The sequence below is a fragment of the Triturus cristatus genome, chromosome 2_2 (assembly GCF_964204655.1).
Source record: "Triturus cristatus chromosome 2_2, aTriCri1.1, whole genome shotgun sequence".
Taxonomy (NCBI): Eukaryota; Metazoa; Chordata; class Amphibia; order Caudata; family Salamandridae; genus Triturus; species Triturus cristatus.
In genome coordinates this window covers 1,171,464,960-1,171,481,895 of record NC_140582.1, presented here as the reverse complement: position 1 = coordinate 1,171,481,895, position 16,936 = coordinate 1,171,464,960, and the positions used below count along the sequence as shown (strand labels likewise).

General features: G+C 42.8%; 1 protein-coding gene across 11 annotated transcripts in view; it reads right to left on the bottom strand.

Annotated features, from left to right (window-relative positions):
- The window catches only part of DYSF (dysferlin), a 1,012,908-nt gene that overhangs the window by 589,350 nt on the left and 406,622 nt on the right, over nucleotides 1-16,936 (bottom strand). For all 11 annotated transcript variants that reach the window (XM_085642744.1, XM_085642751.1, XM_085642747.1 and 8 more), the window contains exons 7-9: nucleotides 4,761-4,889; nucleotides 2,027-2,089; nucleotides 598-648 (exon numbers count right to left, since the gene is read on the bottom strand). In XM_085642744.1, coding sequence (XP_085498870.1) covers nucleotides 598-648; nucleotides 2,027-2,089; nucleotides 4,761-4,889 — 243 coding nt within the window. The remainder of the gene's footprint in view (nucleotides 1-597; nucleotides 649-2,026; nucleotides 2,090-4,760; nucleotides 4,890-16,936) is intronic.

Here is a 16,936-nt window from a genome sequence, read left to right as displayed (position 1 = left end):
TCCAGTAGGAATAGTTAAAAAGGGGATTATGAAATGGGCGTGCTCCCCTTCCTATTGATTTTTAATTGACTGTAATAATGATGCAGATAGGCTTAGAATCTATATAACTAGTCAGCAGGAAGTGATGTAAGTTTCAACATAGTGCGCGCGCTCTGTCTCGAGTGCCCTCTAGCTGTAGAATTGACGGGCGCAGTAGCGATGCCTCAGTAAACCAGTCGGATGCTTTTCCGGCGGATGGGGTGTTGGTTGGAAACTTTACCTTCGGTTAGTGTCAGAGTTGATTCAGTGATAGAGTTTGCAGGGGCCCTTTTCCAGGATCGAACACTCCTATAAGGCTCACAATCGCTACAAACATTAACACGCATTTTATGCATGAACAAGACCTTATATCCTCCCGGAGCTTCATGTTTTGACCTGGTTTGTGCCTTTTACAAAACCTTTTAAATGAACATATAAATGAACAAGCATGAGGGGAAAGAACTGTTGTTTACTCCTTTGTCGAGGGACCTCCTTCCACATTTATAAAATTATCCAAGGGGTGGGTCCAGCTTTCAAATCTACCGTAAACCGTAGCTAGAACTGTAATAATTCACTTACCCTAAATTCTCCAAGGACAGAATCTGTTCTAAGGGAGCGGGAATCAAACATCTGTGGAGAAAATGATACGTCTATTAACTAAACCTAAACCGCCATACTGTTATAATACTTCGAGTCTGTGGCCCTTCTCTGGACATAACACTACAAAGGTCCGCACACTCGTACACGTGCATGCGTGCACATACACACATAGACATACCCCAAACACATGCTCACAAATATACACATACGCACAAACAACACACCCATACATGTGCATACACACATACAAACATAGTCAGCGCCGGCTTTAGCGCTGGTGGCGCCCGGTGCAACAATGTTTGTTGGTGCCCCCAATGACCACCTCCACCATGGATTCCCTCACCACCACCCTTTAATAGTGCCCAGGTCTCTATAACCACTCTCTCGCCGCTCAGATGCTTTTAATTAGGTTTATAGCGCCACTCATAACAGTGTAGGGTGTCAGAGCGCTTTGCATCTCACACAAATTACACAGACACAATTAATCATACCTTTGGAAATCAGTGTATAGGAAATGTTACATAAGCCGGAGGACTACAAGGTGTAAGACTGACATGTCATCATGCTGGTAGGCAGGATAGTTCAATAGTGCTTGGTGTAGAGAAGCACAAACTCAGAATTTAAAATGGAAAACCATGGTTGGGGTTCTCTTTGATAATAAGAATCGATTTCTACCCAAATGAACCCTTTTTGCAACATTAATCTATGCTCTAAACTGTAATTTGCAGTGTGCATGCAGGTATTTTATGACAGTTAATAATTCACTGTTCTATATTAGGATCTTAACTTATAAATTGCAAGTAACAAAAGGATGTCTCTTGGAAAAAGAATGAACCCACTGACCTATTTACATGATGTACACTTTGTGATCTGCATGGTACACGTTCTGACGCTCTGTGCTACTTTATTGTGAGTCAAAACCTCCACTAGACAAAACTCCGATCTCTCTCCAGGAAGAACATTAATCACAGAAGTTATCTTGACATTTTGTTTTGTTGCCTGGAAATTGCTGGAGGAAAGGTACACGGCAGCAGATGCGTTAACACCATAATATACTTGCACTCGGTGCGTACTACCATAAAGCCGGCCCTGCACACGGTCACACACACATACAGAAGCTCATATCCCACACGTATACACAGACACATAACATGCATGCGTATACACACAGACACACACATGTACTTGCACACAGATACAAAAGCACATAACACACACAGACACCTACACATACACACACACACAATTAACTCACACACAAAAGCACACATGCACAAACGTACACACACACACACATGCTGTTCCTTCCTGCTGGTCACCTTATATTTCTCCTCCATTTTTCAATTTCTATAATAATCGCAGACCACAACAACACAACCCAGCAGCAACAAGCAACACGTCGACTTACTGTAATAAATATGGGCTCGTCGAACAGCTCAGCCGGCGATTCAAAAAAGTTGAAGAAAAAGGTCTGTTAAAAGAAATTATTGTGAGTGAACGGAAGCCTTCTGTATTGTTTTTACTATAACTGAAAAGTACATACTTTTAGGTCAGACATTTTGACTAGCATTTTATGAAGCAGGAGACCATGTTCCTTTGCAACAAAAAATTAAATGTGTAACCTCCACAAGAAAGGATATATAGTACATCAAGCTCTAAGCAAAGTTCTACACAAAGTTCATTAAAAAACAATTTTTTTGATATCCCTCAGCTGAGTTTGCAGTAGGAATTGTAACTTTGTTTTAAGGCATGAAAATGTATCCAGGCCACTCCCACGTCATTGGCGCTGCAGACAGCTGGCGTGCAGCCATACGACAAACTTCCACAAAAAGATGCCGGATCTGCAACAAACGGTCCAAAAATGGTCTTGTTGTTAGACGAACAGAGAAGCGCAAACAGTAACGTGATTTGTAAGCACTGGCTTCTTGATCACATATTTAGATCAAATCAAGCAGCGCTGAGGTAAGACTTAGGATGCCATTTCCGGGACACATTTTCGGCCAAAATGGACACCATCCGCTCTTCAATCTTTATCCAAGGTTTTTACATCAATATGCTCTATATTTAAATAAAATGAATAATTCTAATAAGTGCCTCTTTGAGAATATTGTATTTTGTACAATGAGCACACGACAGACTCAAGTGGCGGAATATTCTTCCGTTGACTGCAAACTGTAATGCATGCAGCTCCTACCTCAGAGTACAATACGTTAACACAGTTAATCCTTCAGAAAACCCTAATGAGCCAAAAGCAGTAGCTTCACTCTCCTAAACGCCTTGGTGCCATACCGACAGCATTTAAGGGTACTTTACGCATACAGCTTACGCATATTTTGTTCTGCAGTCGTAGAAGGGTTTATGAAGGAACCATTGAAATGCACTATCTAATGTAAATCTAAAATGTTTTTTTTAAACAATTATATGAAAAAATGATAAATGGATTGTTTACAAAATTTGAACTTTGGCAACCATTGATCTGATTTGAAAGCCCCAGCACAGGAAGCCTGCCAGGCTCTATATTGGGAGTAAAAAGAAATTTGCAAATGAGATTGGGCCATGTTACAAGCAGGCATTTTACTTTCATGTCTGCCTAAAGAGTCATGCATTCTGGTGGTTTTCAGTGATGTATTTGGGAGAGAACCTATGCTCTGAAAATCCACAGTATTCATATATTCATATTAGAGTTAGGGAAAAAAAGGAAATAAATAAAGTGTCTGGTTGATGTGAATATCTGACTTGTTAATGTAAAACAGCTACAGGAAAACTAGTCAGCAGCCTGACAACAGGGTAGGATCTTTGTCAACCATGGAGGATGTACCTACAGGAAGGGTTGTAAACCGATAGTCGAACAGATATAGCTAAATTAAACTCGATAATTCCAAGGGTAAAACTAAAGTCAATTGGAGGCAAAGAACTTTCAATCATGGCGGCTTAGAGATAGATAAGTGAAAGTTGTACCTGCACACCTATTGTGAATTGTAACTTATGTTGTGAGAGCAAGTAGACTGATCTTAAGTTAATATAAGTGTGCTGTCATGTATTAGGGTTTCAGCCCTGACCCTATCTGTAACAGTGTAAAAAAGAGGGGTGGAATGGTCCACACCTACATGACGCACAGCAAAACGAACTCGTGAGAGTTTTCAAATTGTAATAAACAATTTAATAAAACAAATATCAAGGTAACATGATTATCAAGTGTTCTAGCACGTAACATAAATCAAGAACGTATTTTTGAGCATACGCTGTAATCAAATTGATATACAACAATCTTTGTTACTGTGAATTTTTAACAAACAAATTTTCATGATCTAAACAATGAAATTTTTTTGAAAGTAAAAATACATCTGTATTTCATATTTAATCCCAATGCATTTCGGGTTATTAACCCTTCTTCAGGGGCTCAATTCGTGTGGAGTTCAGAAGACAGTTCCACGTATAAGTCACTACAATGAGAATGAAACAATTGAACTTAGAGATAGAACCAGCTCCCGGACAGTCTGAAAGGAGAGTTAAACCAGCTGAAATTACGGAAAAAAACTAAAGATGTGGTATTATGAAATTGTTTTTTTTCGACAGTTACTGGAAATTGAGTTATGGCCTGTTTTATGCACCATGATAAACCCCAGTGGGGTGAGAGAGGCGCTCTACAGAACAGATAAACATAAACATTTTCCATGATTTTAAGCAAGAGAACTATTAAATTCCTAAGTGAAAGCGGTGTTGGGGGGGTCACAATATCATGGTGGAACTATTGACCTGCAGCATTTGTGACTCCACAATACCGACTAACACTGTGTCATCAAGGTAAGTACATCTATTCTTCCCTATGAAATACTTACCTTGAAGATCTAGTCATTGTGTGATAACACTATAGAGGAAAAGTCAGCATTCGTCAATTTGAAAAGTAAATTGTCTATGTTGAGTTTAATTCTGCAATTATGGATGTGTTTGCTTACAAAACATTTCATGTGGTAAAATCGTGCAGCCCCAGGTAATTTAAGACCAAAGCAAAAAACTTTGTTGCACACAAAAGCTTTGCAAATGAAAAAAAACTATTTGTAAATCTGCATCCATAATCAACCCAAGATACAAAAAGCATTAAGGTTACACCTTTAAACAAGAACTCTATGCCAGGATCTTACCTCGTCGAAGAAGGGGCTGTTCCCTTTGCGTATTCGGGTTCGCTTTGTTTGCCCGGCCACGGTCACCTTCACCACAGGCTTCACATTTGTGCCTGGGACTTGTCTCCCTTCTATCACTCGGATTCGGATCTGAGCGAAAGTAATCGATATTCAGTAAAAAGAAGTAAAAAGCAAAATTTCAATCTGAATAATAGCAGGAGAGGGGCGTGTCAGAAAGTAAAGTCAGGGGCGTATCTTCAGGGTATTGTTTGGGGTCTTACACCCCCCTACCAAATGTAGTTTCTGATCAGTAGTTGGGTACAGGTGCTTTCAGTCGGGTATGTTAAGGCATCTGTGGCTTTAAACAGGTATGTTTGTTTACATCGACACAGACAAAAACGCACACACACTCTCCCCCTCTCTGTTTTGAAAGTCCTCAAAAATTGTGGTTATTTTACAAAATATTGTGTTTTGTCCCTTTTGTACTCCTTTGTACTCCTACCAATCCTCTCCATTTCCACTGCCCCTTAGGCCCCTCTCCTGCAGCCTGCTTGTTGCATAATGTATTTCAACATTATATGCCAGCCTGATTGTTGGAAAATCTGAAGCTCACCCTCCCCCAATCTCACTGACCAAGCTCCGCCCCTGAGTGAAGTAGTGACATGAAGGGACTTTTGTGGCGGAACGACACACGCGAGGGCACAAGGATACGCTTGGGACACAGAATGAGGCTCCATAAACCAGGATTTACATTGTGTTGTATGGCTTTTTTCAGTATTACTGTGGGGCGCATCAGCGCTCATGTTTTAGGGGCACATCAGCGCTCATGTTTTAGGGGCGCAGCCACGATTCCTTAAAAAGTACCTACCACTGGCGGTGATGTTATAGCTCTCTCTGCACTTCAATTAGCTGCCAATTATGAGTTGAATCAAACTTTATTGTATTTTTACATCACCTTCACAGTAAAGTATAGATTAGAGCCAGCAGAACACTACTTCGAATCATTTAACCAATAAACAAATTCAGCTGCGGATTATGTTTACTGTAAAGCAAAAGCAAAAATATAAAAATTAAATTAATTTTGCTTCTGATGAGGAGCATGTTTTTGTGTGCAATGTTAGGGTACATTGATGCGGGTTTTCGTTTACAAGTATTTTATAAGACTGTATCTAACACATATATTACAGTACAAAGATTTTTAAAAAATGAACCCTATCCAGAGTTACTTCTGCTCACGAGCACTATCTGATGCTTCACAATAACTTATACTGGAAAATGCTCATATTCAAATATATAACTTTCAGCAAATCACAAAAGTTCCAGAATCGTGGCCTGCAACACTGCGTCAGGTGCATGCCTTATACACAACTGTGAATTCCTTTGTTTGCCATTGTGGGGGCATTTAGCACGCGCATTTGTACGTTTTACACAATTACATATGGTGACGGGCTTTGGCCTTTGAATATATTGCAAATGTGTATCTTTTTCTCCACACCAAAAACACGTTCCTCCTTACCCCTGTACACATGAATGTCATCGTTCAATAGCATAAGCAAATCTCTGAACATTTCCATAGACCGTAACGAAACTTGAGGGGGCCCCCCTGCAAGGTATGTGGAGGGGGCCCCTGGAGCTTGGGGGCCCCCCCGCACCACGGGGGATGCGGGGACCTGTGGTTCAGAAGAAACAGAACATGCAAAAACTCTTGAGTCTAGGGTTATTCCCAAAGTTTCCAGAAAAACCCAATTTTCGAATGCCCACCTTAGTCATACGCAATATCCCACCTGCATAAAGTGCTCATTTATTTTGTATGTATAAATGTATGGGATGTGGGAGCTGTGAAGGCCCTGGTTCTACTACAGGGTGAACCATGTCAAGCTGTTGACCGGGGGGGGCTCAGAGGCCTTGCTGTTGCTTGATCTGCGCCATCTTTCGATAAGGCGGATCATGGTGTATCACTGCACAGACGCAAGGAAACCGGCACAGATGCACTAGGATAGCTGATTCCTTTCTGACCGGCTGCACTCAATCAATATCTCTTCCATCAAGTGCGTGAGCAGGAGTATGTAGTGTACCTCAGGGGTCTACCCTCTCACCCACGCTCTTTAATATCCCTAGGAGGCCACTGATGCGGCTGAGAAGGGCTCTTGGGTGTTTGGCGATGTCATACACCGATGATGTTCAGTGGATGGTCCATTTGAATCAAAAATGCTGAAATAGGACACAATAACAGACTGCCTTTCACATGTGCACGTTTGGGTGGTATTACAGTTGATGCGAGTTCAGTTGGAATCGGTGCAGTTTTCACACAAAAAGTGAAAGGTAGTTCACACACGATAGCTTTCATTTCAAGACGATTACAGGAAGCAGAAGTGCATTATAGCTCTATAGAAAGGGAAGCACTGGCATGTGTGTGGGCTGTAGAAAAGTTAAAAATGTATTTGTGGGGAAAGCAATTTGAATTAGTGACGGATCATAAGCCATTAACGTATTTGATGGATGGGTATGGTAGAGGTAATGGAAATTTGTCTGCCAGATTGGTTAGATTGTTGGCTAAGCTTCAGGAATACACATTTACCATAAGTCATATTCCAGGTAAGAATAATGTGAGAGCAGACTGTTTGTCGAGGTTACCATTGGATATTCCTGAACCAAGAGTGGATGAAAACACGGAATGGGTTGTTTCTTGTATAAAAGATGTTGAAAAGGATTTAAAAGTGGGAAACACAGCAGAGTGGTTGGAATATATTGATAACGATCCAGTGTTGACAAAAGTTAAGAACTATATAGTAACCAGTTGGCCACCCATCAGGAGTCTGACTTCAGATCTCAAAACATATTTTCAGGTAGCAAGTGAACTATGTATTGATAGTGGTTTTGTTTTAAGGGGTGACGCATTAGTGCCGCCAACAAAAATAAGAAAGAAGTTGATTGAACAGGCACACAAATGCCATTTGGGATCTACCATGACAAAAAAATTATTGAAGGAGCATTATTGGTGGCCGGGGTTAGATGCTGATGTCAACATATTTGTGGAAAATTGTGCTATTTGCCTTAAATCAGACAAACATTGGAAGATGCGAGTGCAAGAAATGCAATTAGTACAACTACCTAATGCACCATGGATAAAAGTGGCAATTGATTTTGGCGGACCATTACATGTATTGGAAAATGTTTGCAAATTTATAATTGTTATGAGTGATTATTACAGCAAATGGATTTATTTCAAATTTGTGTCTAAAATTGATTCCGATGAAGTGATTAAGTTTTTGGAATCTTGTTTTGCAATAGAAGGTTTACCAAAAATATTGGTATCAGACAATGGCAAACAATTGGTTTCAGAAAAAATGGTGTTGTTTTTGAAACGGAATGAGATTGTGCAAGAAAAAACACCAAATTATTCACCTAAATCAAATGGCCAGGTTGAAAGGGTGAATCGATTCTTGAAGGAAAGTATACAGATGGCATTGGCAAATGGTTACCCAGTACAGGAGTTCGTAAGGGAAAGAGTCAAAGCTTATAATGCCACAACTAATAGTGTTACGGGGTATTCACCATTTTTTCTTATGAGAGGTAGACATTGTATTACATCTATCTCACCAAACTTTGGTTTGCAAAAGGATGAAGCTTTGAAGAGGATTGAGGTGAAAGATTCTAAACTTAAGGTAAAGGATAAGATTGTAAATCAACAGCTTAAGTCCAAGGTTTACCATGATAAAGTACACAGAGCAATTGTAAAAGACATCGTAATTGGTGACTGGGTTTTGCTCAAGAAACCATTTGTGAAATATAAAGGAGAGTCAAAATTTTATGAGCCACAAGAAGTTGTAGACGTGTCAAATAGTGCAGTGCTATTGCAAAATTTTGGATGGCGACACAAGTCAGATATAATTAAAATTAAAGACATGCAAAAAGATCTAATTAACAAAGAAGGAAGATGGTCTGCAGATAATGATCAAAGTAACGGGTGGTATGATTTTGGAGAAAAGGAGAAAGAGTTTCGATCAAATCAATGGAGGAAGGAAGAGCAGGATGATTTAGACAGCGAAAATGATGTCAACCGTACTTTGATGCATCCAAGATCTGAAGTTGCGTCTGAGGTGGTTAGATGTGAAGCATCGCAAAGTGAAACGCAGTCAATGAGTGATGTGAGTGTTAAAGATCAGAGCACCAGCAAGATGCCAACTTGTGAAGCATCGAGTAATAGTCAAGAGGAGTATCCTAGCACATCATCTGGAAGAATTTCGCGCTTTCCAAGTATTTACAAAGACTATATTGTGTATTGAAGCATGGGTGTTTAGAATGTAAAAGAAAGGTTATTATTCGTAACTAGTTTGATATTTAAATTGTTTAGGAAAGGGAGATGTTGTATCCCGCATTGTTACCAGAAACCAACCAATCAGATTACTAGAAGGTCACTGTAATCTGATTGGTTAAACATGTTCGCGTCAGGTTGGAATGTGGGGGTGGTATTTATTCCACGTCATGTTATGGGCGTCACCTTTTCCCCTGCGGCAAGCGTTGTAGCCTGTTCCTATTGTCGGTCCGGTGATTTCCCTTCAGCTGTTCTTGAATAAATTAATAATATACAAACGGGCTGTTTTGCTTCAAGAAGTCTTCCTTTGGCGTCACACTACACTACCTTTCTACAATTAAACAGTAGTAAACTGGAAATGTTATTGGTAGGTAAGAAAACTGAAAGATGGAAAAATTCACTTTGGAACCACAGATTGGTGTGGCTACCCCGTTCTGTTTTCTAATCTCAAAATGTCTAGATTCTTGCTTTTTCCTTTGCTGCTCACTTTATAGTCCCCTAAAGTGGCATCTGCATGCGCAAGGTCGACCCTTGCAATCTTTCTTATTGAGGTCTGGTACAATCATCTCTAGCACAACTTCAGTGGATTCAAGACTTTGCTGTAAGCTCGATCTGTGGACTAAAGAAATATGAACACATTTCACAGCCTATATCTGCTTCCACTGGCTGCCCATTCAGCAGGGGACGATTAAGGCCCGTCTCCCCCAATTCTCTCACCTTTACCCCATTTCTACCCTCCCCCGGATGTGTGGATGTGAGTATGGATTCCCTGTTTGCTTTCCCTCTATTTGTTTCTTTTTGTCATGTTACACTTCTCTGGTCCGCCCTTAACCCGCTGACCATTCTGTGTACAGCTGCGGACCCTCGTCACCTCCTTAATATTGCCCTTCCTTGTTCTTCAAGAGCCTCCGCCGAATGGGAACACCATGTGCTATGTACCACCTAGTGCTTTGTTTCATCTTGCACTGTGTTTTCCAGTACAGTACTACTGTTTCACATACGGTACCTTATGTTCCCCATCCCTCCTTCCCCTATACACTGTTTTGTTAATCTTCCAATAAAGAATTGTATAGACTCTACTATAAGACAAACTCTTTAAACCTTATACTATAGCCTGATAAGACCACAAGGTTTCTCCGTTAAGGTTCGCATTCCTTTTTTGCTGCACCCCAAATAAGAACAATAGGAACTGAAGATAGGTACCGCTCCCTGGCCCGTCTTTAGTTCGGAATAATCTTCCAGTCGGGATCAAATCCATCCCATGCTAGCCCTCATTCAGGAAATACTAAAGAGCAGCGGCGGCTCCTCCACAATGGCGGAGGAGCGTCGGCCCACTTCCTGGCTCAAAGCCAGCAAATGCAAAATAAAGCGATGTTCTTGCATTGTTTACTTTGCATGTGCTGGCTCTTAGCCAGCGCTGTAGGGAGGGGCGGGGCCGAGGCATGAGAGGAGGGACAAGGAGTGCTACCTGAACTCGACTCTTTAAGTCCTCATGTGTGTTTGGCAGGTCGTCTCAGGCCGACCAAAACACACATGCACACTTAGGTTTCTCCAGCCCAGCTGCATTGAGCAGCCGGGCTGGCGAGACGCCCACAGACGCCAGGCTTGAGCAGAGCGTCTTTCTAGACCGCTCAAGCCAATCCCTGCACTGCTCTGCAGCACGGGGATTGGATGGGAGTCTGTCCCAGGGGCTGCTGGGACCACAGAAGAGGCGGGCGGTGCAATGCGATGCTGGAGGCGGCTGGCTGCTAAAGGTAAAAAAAAAATTTAATCTATTATTTCTTCATTTCTAACACGTCCGCGTTACCCCCAAGCGCTCTTTCCATCCGCCCACCACCCTTTATTTGTGGCAACCGCCACTTCTAGAGACCCATCCATTTTGTTAAGTGAGGAGGATCTGGATTGTGTTCCATGAGTTTTCTGGGCACCAAGATACTTGGTTTAAACAGCACTTTCTATACATTCTAATCTATATTATTCTGTAAGGAAAGTATGAAATAAGTTGGTAACTGGAAAAACCCTGCAAACATCAAACTCTTGTAAAATATTCTTTTTTTTTTTTTTTTTTTTTTTGAAACCGTTTATTGCAGTTTATAGAAGTTACAGGTATGGGCCTACAACCACCCGGCCGGCCGCTAGAGCATCAAAAGCATATTACATACATACAGCAAAAAACTTTCCTCAGCGGTGCACAGTAGGAAAACAGGAGTGATCAATGGTGCAGGTCTCCAAGCTCCATGCCCACAGTACGGTTCCATTTTCTTAATACAAAACAACATAAACAAACCACAACCGCAAGGCAACCCTCGATCCAAGTGACAACACGTGCTCCATAAGTGGGGGATCCACACCAGCAGCAAAATTCTGAAGAGGGGGACGGGAGTAGATCAGGGACTGGGGGACCGCGCGCCCGCGGCCAAGGGAGGGGCGCCATCTAGGGAGACGGAGCCGGCGAGGCCGCCGGTAGCAGCGGCGGCTCACAAATACCCCCGCGGTAGGCGTTCCAGGGGCCCCAGAGTTTCACCCACGCCCCAGGCTTACCCCTCGCCACATACACCACCTTTTCACGAAACATACACCAATCCATATGCTCTTTCCAGGCCGACACCGCAGGGGGCCTCTGGGATCCCCACAATTGGGCAATATCACGCTTGGCTATCATGTATCCCAGAGTCACCCACCGCGCCTGCGGGACTGAGTAGTCATTTGGTTCCCAGACATTCAGCAAGCATCTCCTCGCTTCAGGCAGCAGCGTGACACGCGTAACCATTCGTAGAACCTCATGCACACCACGCCAGAATCGCTCCACCTTCGGGCACTCCCACAGTATATGCATGAAAGTCGCCAACGCACCACAGCCACGCTTACACATTCCATCACCGGCAAAACCCATACGTAAAAGCCTTGGCCCCGTCACGTAGACCCGGTGAAGGATCTTGAGCTGGACGAAACGAAGGCGAGCCGGGATGGCCACCTCTTTCGGAGAGGCCACCGCGGAAATCCAATCCTCGTCGTCCAGCTCCAGCCCGTCGGCAACCCAAGCCTCGCGGAGACTGGTCAGCAGACACGATCTATCGTTAATCAATTTTTTGTAGATGAGGGAGATCGTGCTGTCCGGGACATGGCCATCTAGCACTCTGTCCTCCAGGGGGGAAGACTCCGGAATGGATGCAACATCCGGGAAGACGGAGCCCAGCGCATGGCGAACCTGCAGGTACCGAAAGTACTCACTGCCCTGCAGCTGAAACTCTGCCTGCAGCGTCTCAAAAGTTTTGAATCCCCCCCTCGTCCAGAGATCTCCCACCGTGCTGATTCCGATCGTGTCCCACTTCTCGAAGCCCTTCGACGTCCACAGGGAGCCCAGCCTCTCAGACGCATACAGCGGTGACGCCCGGGGTAAAATATTCTTAATACAGCATTTTTTACCAATTAGTTCCCCTCTTGAAGGTAAATAAACTCTAGTTAGTTGAGAGCTGCTTTTAGGGTGAAGCCCCCCACCGCACCAATAAGTCAAACAATCAATCATTTTGAGTTTGAGGCTTCTTGAGTGTGACATAATAGTGCAAATATCACCATTGTGTGAAGATGATGTCATGAAAAGCTATATACGCCTGTCTTTTGGGTCAGCCTGTCTCTAATTATACTCTTACGACAGAGAGCGATGCATCTTTAAGAGGCGGGGTCAGGCAAGGCACAGTGAGCAGCGCTATACAACTACAAGTACACTACATTACAATACTTAACCTAAAATTGTTAGTTAACCCTTGACTATTTGTAATTTGCAATTGTATTTATATAGCGCTTACACCCCTGATGAGCCATTGAAGTACTTTCTGCTAGTAGCACGCTACTCTGGAAACAAAAAAGGATTAGTGGAGGGTTAGTATAGGGAAATATATGTTATTTTGAGTGATGGACATGGGAGTCTGTTAGTTCGATTGAATAGGATAATGGAGGGATAGAAGAGGTAGAGTCTAGAAGGTGTTCTTTGGGAGATCATAGTAGCAAGACCCATGACGAGGCATCAATTATACGGTTATGTGCTGCAGAATGGTTACTATAGTAGCTAGCAAGGCCAATACAGCACAACTAGACTTACACAGAGGACATACACTCTACACTAAAATAGGAGTTTATCCCTTGGCAGATTTACTGGTACATTTCCTCACTCTCCCTCCAACTGACTGTCCTATCTGGAGATGAGATGTGGAATTCGGCATCTGTGCAAGCTCAGGGACAACCTATTACAAGCATTTGCAATGCAATAGATCTCACATTATTGAAGGTTTAGGCTGTTGGCGTTGCTAATATTAACCTTCCGCAAGGGACTAAAAGCTTCGCTGTTTCACCCTTACAATTGGAAATATCTAGCTGTCTTCCTCTAGTGATCCTGCTCTTCCTAGCCTAGGCATAGTTCTCCTTCTCCCCTTCTCTCGCTTTCTTTTTAGGGAGTTAGAATCCTAGCGCGTGGACACACCGTTGGGCATAACCAGGCGCTTTAGAAATGGTAAATAAATAAATACATATAAATAATGTATTCAGTAATGCGAGAGCTTTTGCATTGCAAATGGATCGCGGTACTCGCGCTTTAGCTTTACACATCGTAAGCTAAAGCGCAGGTGCCATGATTGGTTTGAAAGTAAAGATATAGAAGAAAACATTTTTTTCCTATTTCTTTGCCTTTAAAGCAATCGCGGCACCCGCACTTTAGCTTAAGATGTTTAAAGCTAAAGCACGGGTGCTGCGATGGTAACAAAAGTAAAACAATTGGGGAAAAATGGTGGGCAATCGCTTTTTTTGTTCTATATTTTTACTTTTGCCCGGGTTCTAGCAGTAGTGCGGTTGCCATAGATACAGCAAGCCTAGGGCTTCTTGTGATGACATGCTTAGATGGGATTATCTTGCTCTAAAGTAGTTTCTTCTTTTTCAATCTATAGATGTATAAGCTGGATAGTATCCTCGGGAACCCTGTTATGATTTATGTTAAATACATTCATAGTCATGTGTGTTTACTTTTTCTTAGTGCTGTGTTACTTAGCATTATCTCTAAATTGTGCAGTCCTGAAGATGTGAATGTTTAAGGTGTTGAGAATGATCTTTAGGGCAGCACTTTCTCTGAGCACTTTCCCTGTCCTGTACGTTTTGCCCCTTTATGTAGCACTTATCTATGGAGTGGCACGCTATGCAGTGCTTAATTTGGGAAAAAACAAGTCACAGGGCTCTCGTCTGCAGGCCACTGCAGCGTGCACCACACATCACCCCTGCCACGCTGCCAGTGACAATACCAACACAACTACTGACAATCACACTCTTATAAGTGTGACAATTCGGCCTATTCCAGGCCCTCAAAGCTATAAGAATGGCTTGGGCTGCAGGCAATAGTCGTTTTTAGTGTATATTGAATTAATAATTGCTGTTTCTGTGGTCATCTCTGAATTAGCCAGACAGTGCCACCTAGTGACAGACTGTCACAAGTGTTAGTGTTGACAATTAAGTGCCTGTGCCAGGCACCAGAACCACTGTCTCAAATTAAGCACTTATTGCGCTATATCATTACTCTTTTAGTGCATGCCCTTTTGCTTCTTCTGTACCTGAGTTGAGTGCACTTTGAAAGGCCCTGGAAGATGATAGCTGTGGAGCTGACGTTACTTTGTCCACCATCACCAGTGTGCAAGAGTTGTGTGGCGATTACAATATACTGTTTTATTATCTTTGTGACTTGCAATTTGTCTGCAGTGCACAGCTTGAAGTGTCAGTGGCTTATGTAGGGGGTTGTGGACCTTGTTCTGCTATGTGAGTGAAACGCTATTACTCAGCTGTTTCAAAGAAATTAGGATTGGTCGGGTGAGCATATTATTGAGCAGTTAGTATTGTGTGGTAGTATTTAACTATTGCAAGAGCATGGAATTGCACAAGGGGGGTTATTTCTGAAATGCATTGCTTCACATCAATGTTATCTACTTCTGCTAGTATGTCGCTCGAAGTGTTACACATAAGGTGCTGAAATCAGTGGCGGACGTTAAGGTACGGGGGTGACGGGGCAATGGGGGGTGGGGGGTGGTGGAGGCTTGAATAAAAAAAAACAATAACTTACCTGATCTTGCCACGTATCTCCTCCGTCTCTCCTGTGTCGAGTGAGTCTCTCTTCCAGGAAGCACCCAGGCTCCCCACAACCAATCACAATGCTGCAATGCAGCGTTGTGATTGGTATACACCCAGGCTCCCCTGGGTCAATCACAATGCTGCAATGCAGTGTTGTAATTGGTCTTAGTGCCATGGTTCGGTCCCCAGCCATGGAATGGGGGCTGGGCATGTTCTCCATGCAGGCTGTAATGTAGCCTGCATGGAGAACATGCGAAGTGGGCATGACTGCTTGGCCGACCCGGTCAAACATTCATGCGCACTTTACAGAGTGCATAGGCACTCCTCGTCACCGACGTCAGGGGAGCCAAGCCCTGCCTGCTATAGCCTGACGATACGAAAAACAAAATGATAATAACTTAAGTTATTATTATTTTATTTTTTCATTTACACTGCCCCATGAACAGTGGGGCAACGCTCCTCCGCCTCAGAGGAGGAGCTGCCACTGAGTGAAATGTCCCACATAAGCACAGTGAGAATATGGAAATGTCACACCTAAGTAAAGCAAAAACGTGTCAGCTATTAAAGAGAACATTTTCACACAGCCGAAAAAGCAGTTTCACATAACGTCACTAGATGGCCCCATATGACAATTTAGTGAAGTGGTAGTTGAAACATAGTCTTATAGAAGAGTGATTCCCTACAGTCAGGGTCATGATCATCGAAATTATGCATTGCGTGGCCGTGGAGTATTTCGCATTATGGATTTGCCACATAATCCATCATGTGCCGCATAATCTGCAGAATTTACAACAGAATAAAATTCTGTTCAAACAGCTCAATAGTTACTGAAAACACAGTGACACGTTGCTGAGCAGTGGGACACTCTTTGCAAAGGTTGACTGCAGAGACGTTTTAATGCATGGGCCAAGTGGGCTCTGGCCCCAGGCCCCAGCCTTTCAGGGGGCCCCCTGGCAGTCATCTCCATTCTCCAGACTTTTGCCCTCATGACCTTGCAAATTTCTTAAACAGATTGTTTTAAATACTGTTTTCCTTTACTTTATTTTTTATGTAGCTGGTGTGTGAGAGTCTGGTACAGCCATTTTGCAGAGAAATGTTGTGTTTATGTTTCATGCAATATACATAAAAAAAGTTTCTTTTATATCAAACAAGGCCTAACATATAAGAAATGGGAGGGCATCACAGGGATTATTTGCAGTAATATTGGTGAGCTGCTGGTGTGGTACAATATTTAAAACACACATAACTATCCCTGAATATTGGCTGTAAACACATTTAGGGCCTTATTTATGAGAAGTGATGTATCGCTGTGTGAAAACAGGGATGCGTCAATTCTTAGTGCGCCCTCCTTGCGACATGATGGATGCATCATAGTTACTGTATGACGCATCATGTCGCAAGGAGTTACAGATACGTCAGTATTTCTGACATATCTGTAAGCGCAAGTGATGCATTGCTGGGGTGTGTTTGAAAATAGATACAAATCCAGCGATGTGTCTTTTCACATGGGACAGCCCCACGTGAAAGAGAATGCATCAGTCTTACACCTGCCGTGAGGCAGGGGTAAGATATTGACGCAATGGGGTCCAAGAAGCAGCGCACTGAGTTCTCATAGATTTCAATGCGCCACTTCTGCAAGGCTTCTTGCGGGGTAACACCCACCCTGCATACATTATACCTGGCGCAGGTATAATGCGGTGCAGGGGTTTACAAAGTGACGCATCTGCCTAGATGCGTTACTTTGTAAATAGTGTGCAACATGCACATTTTTTACGCTGCC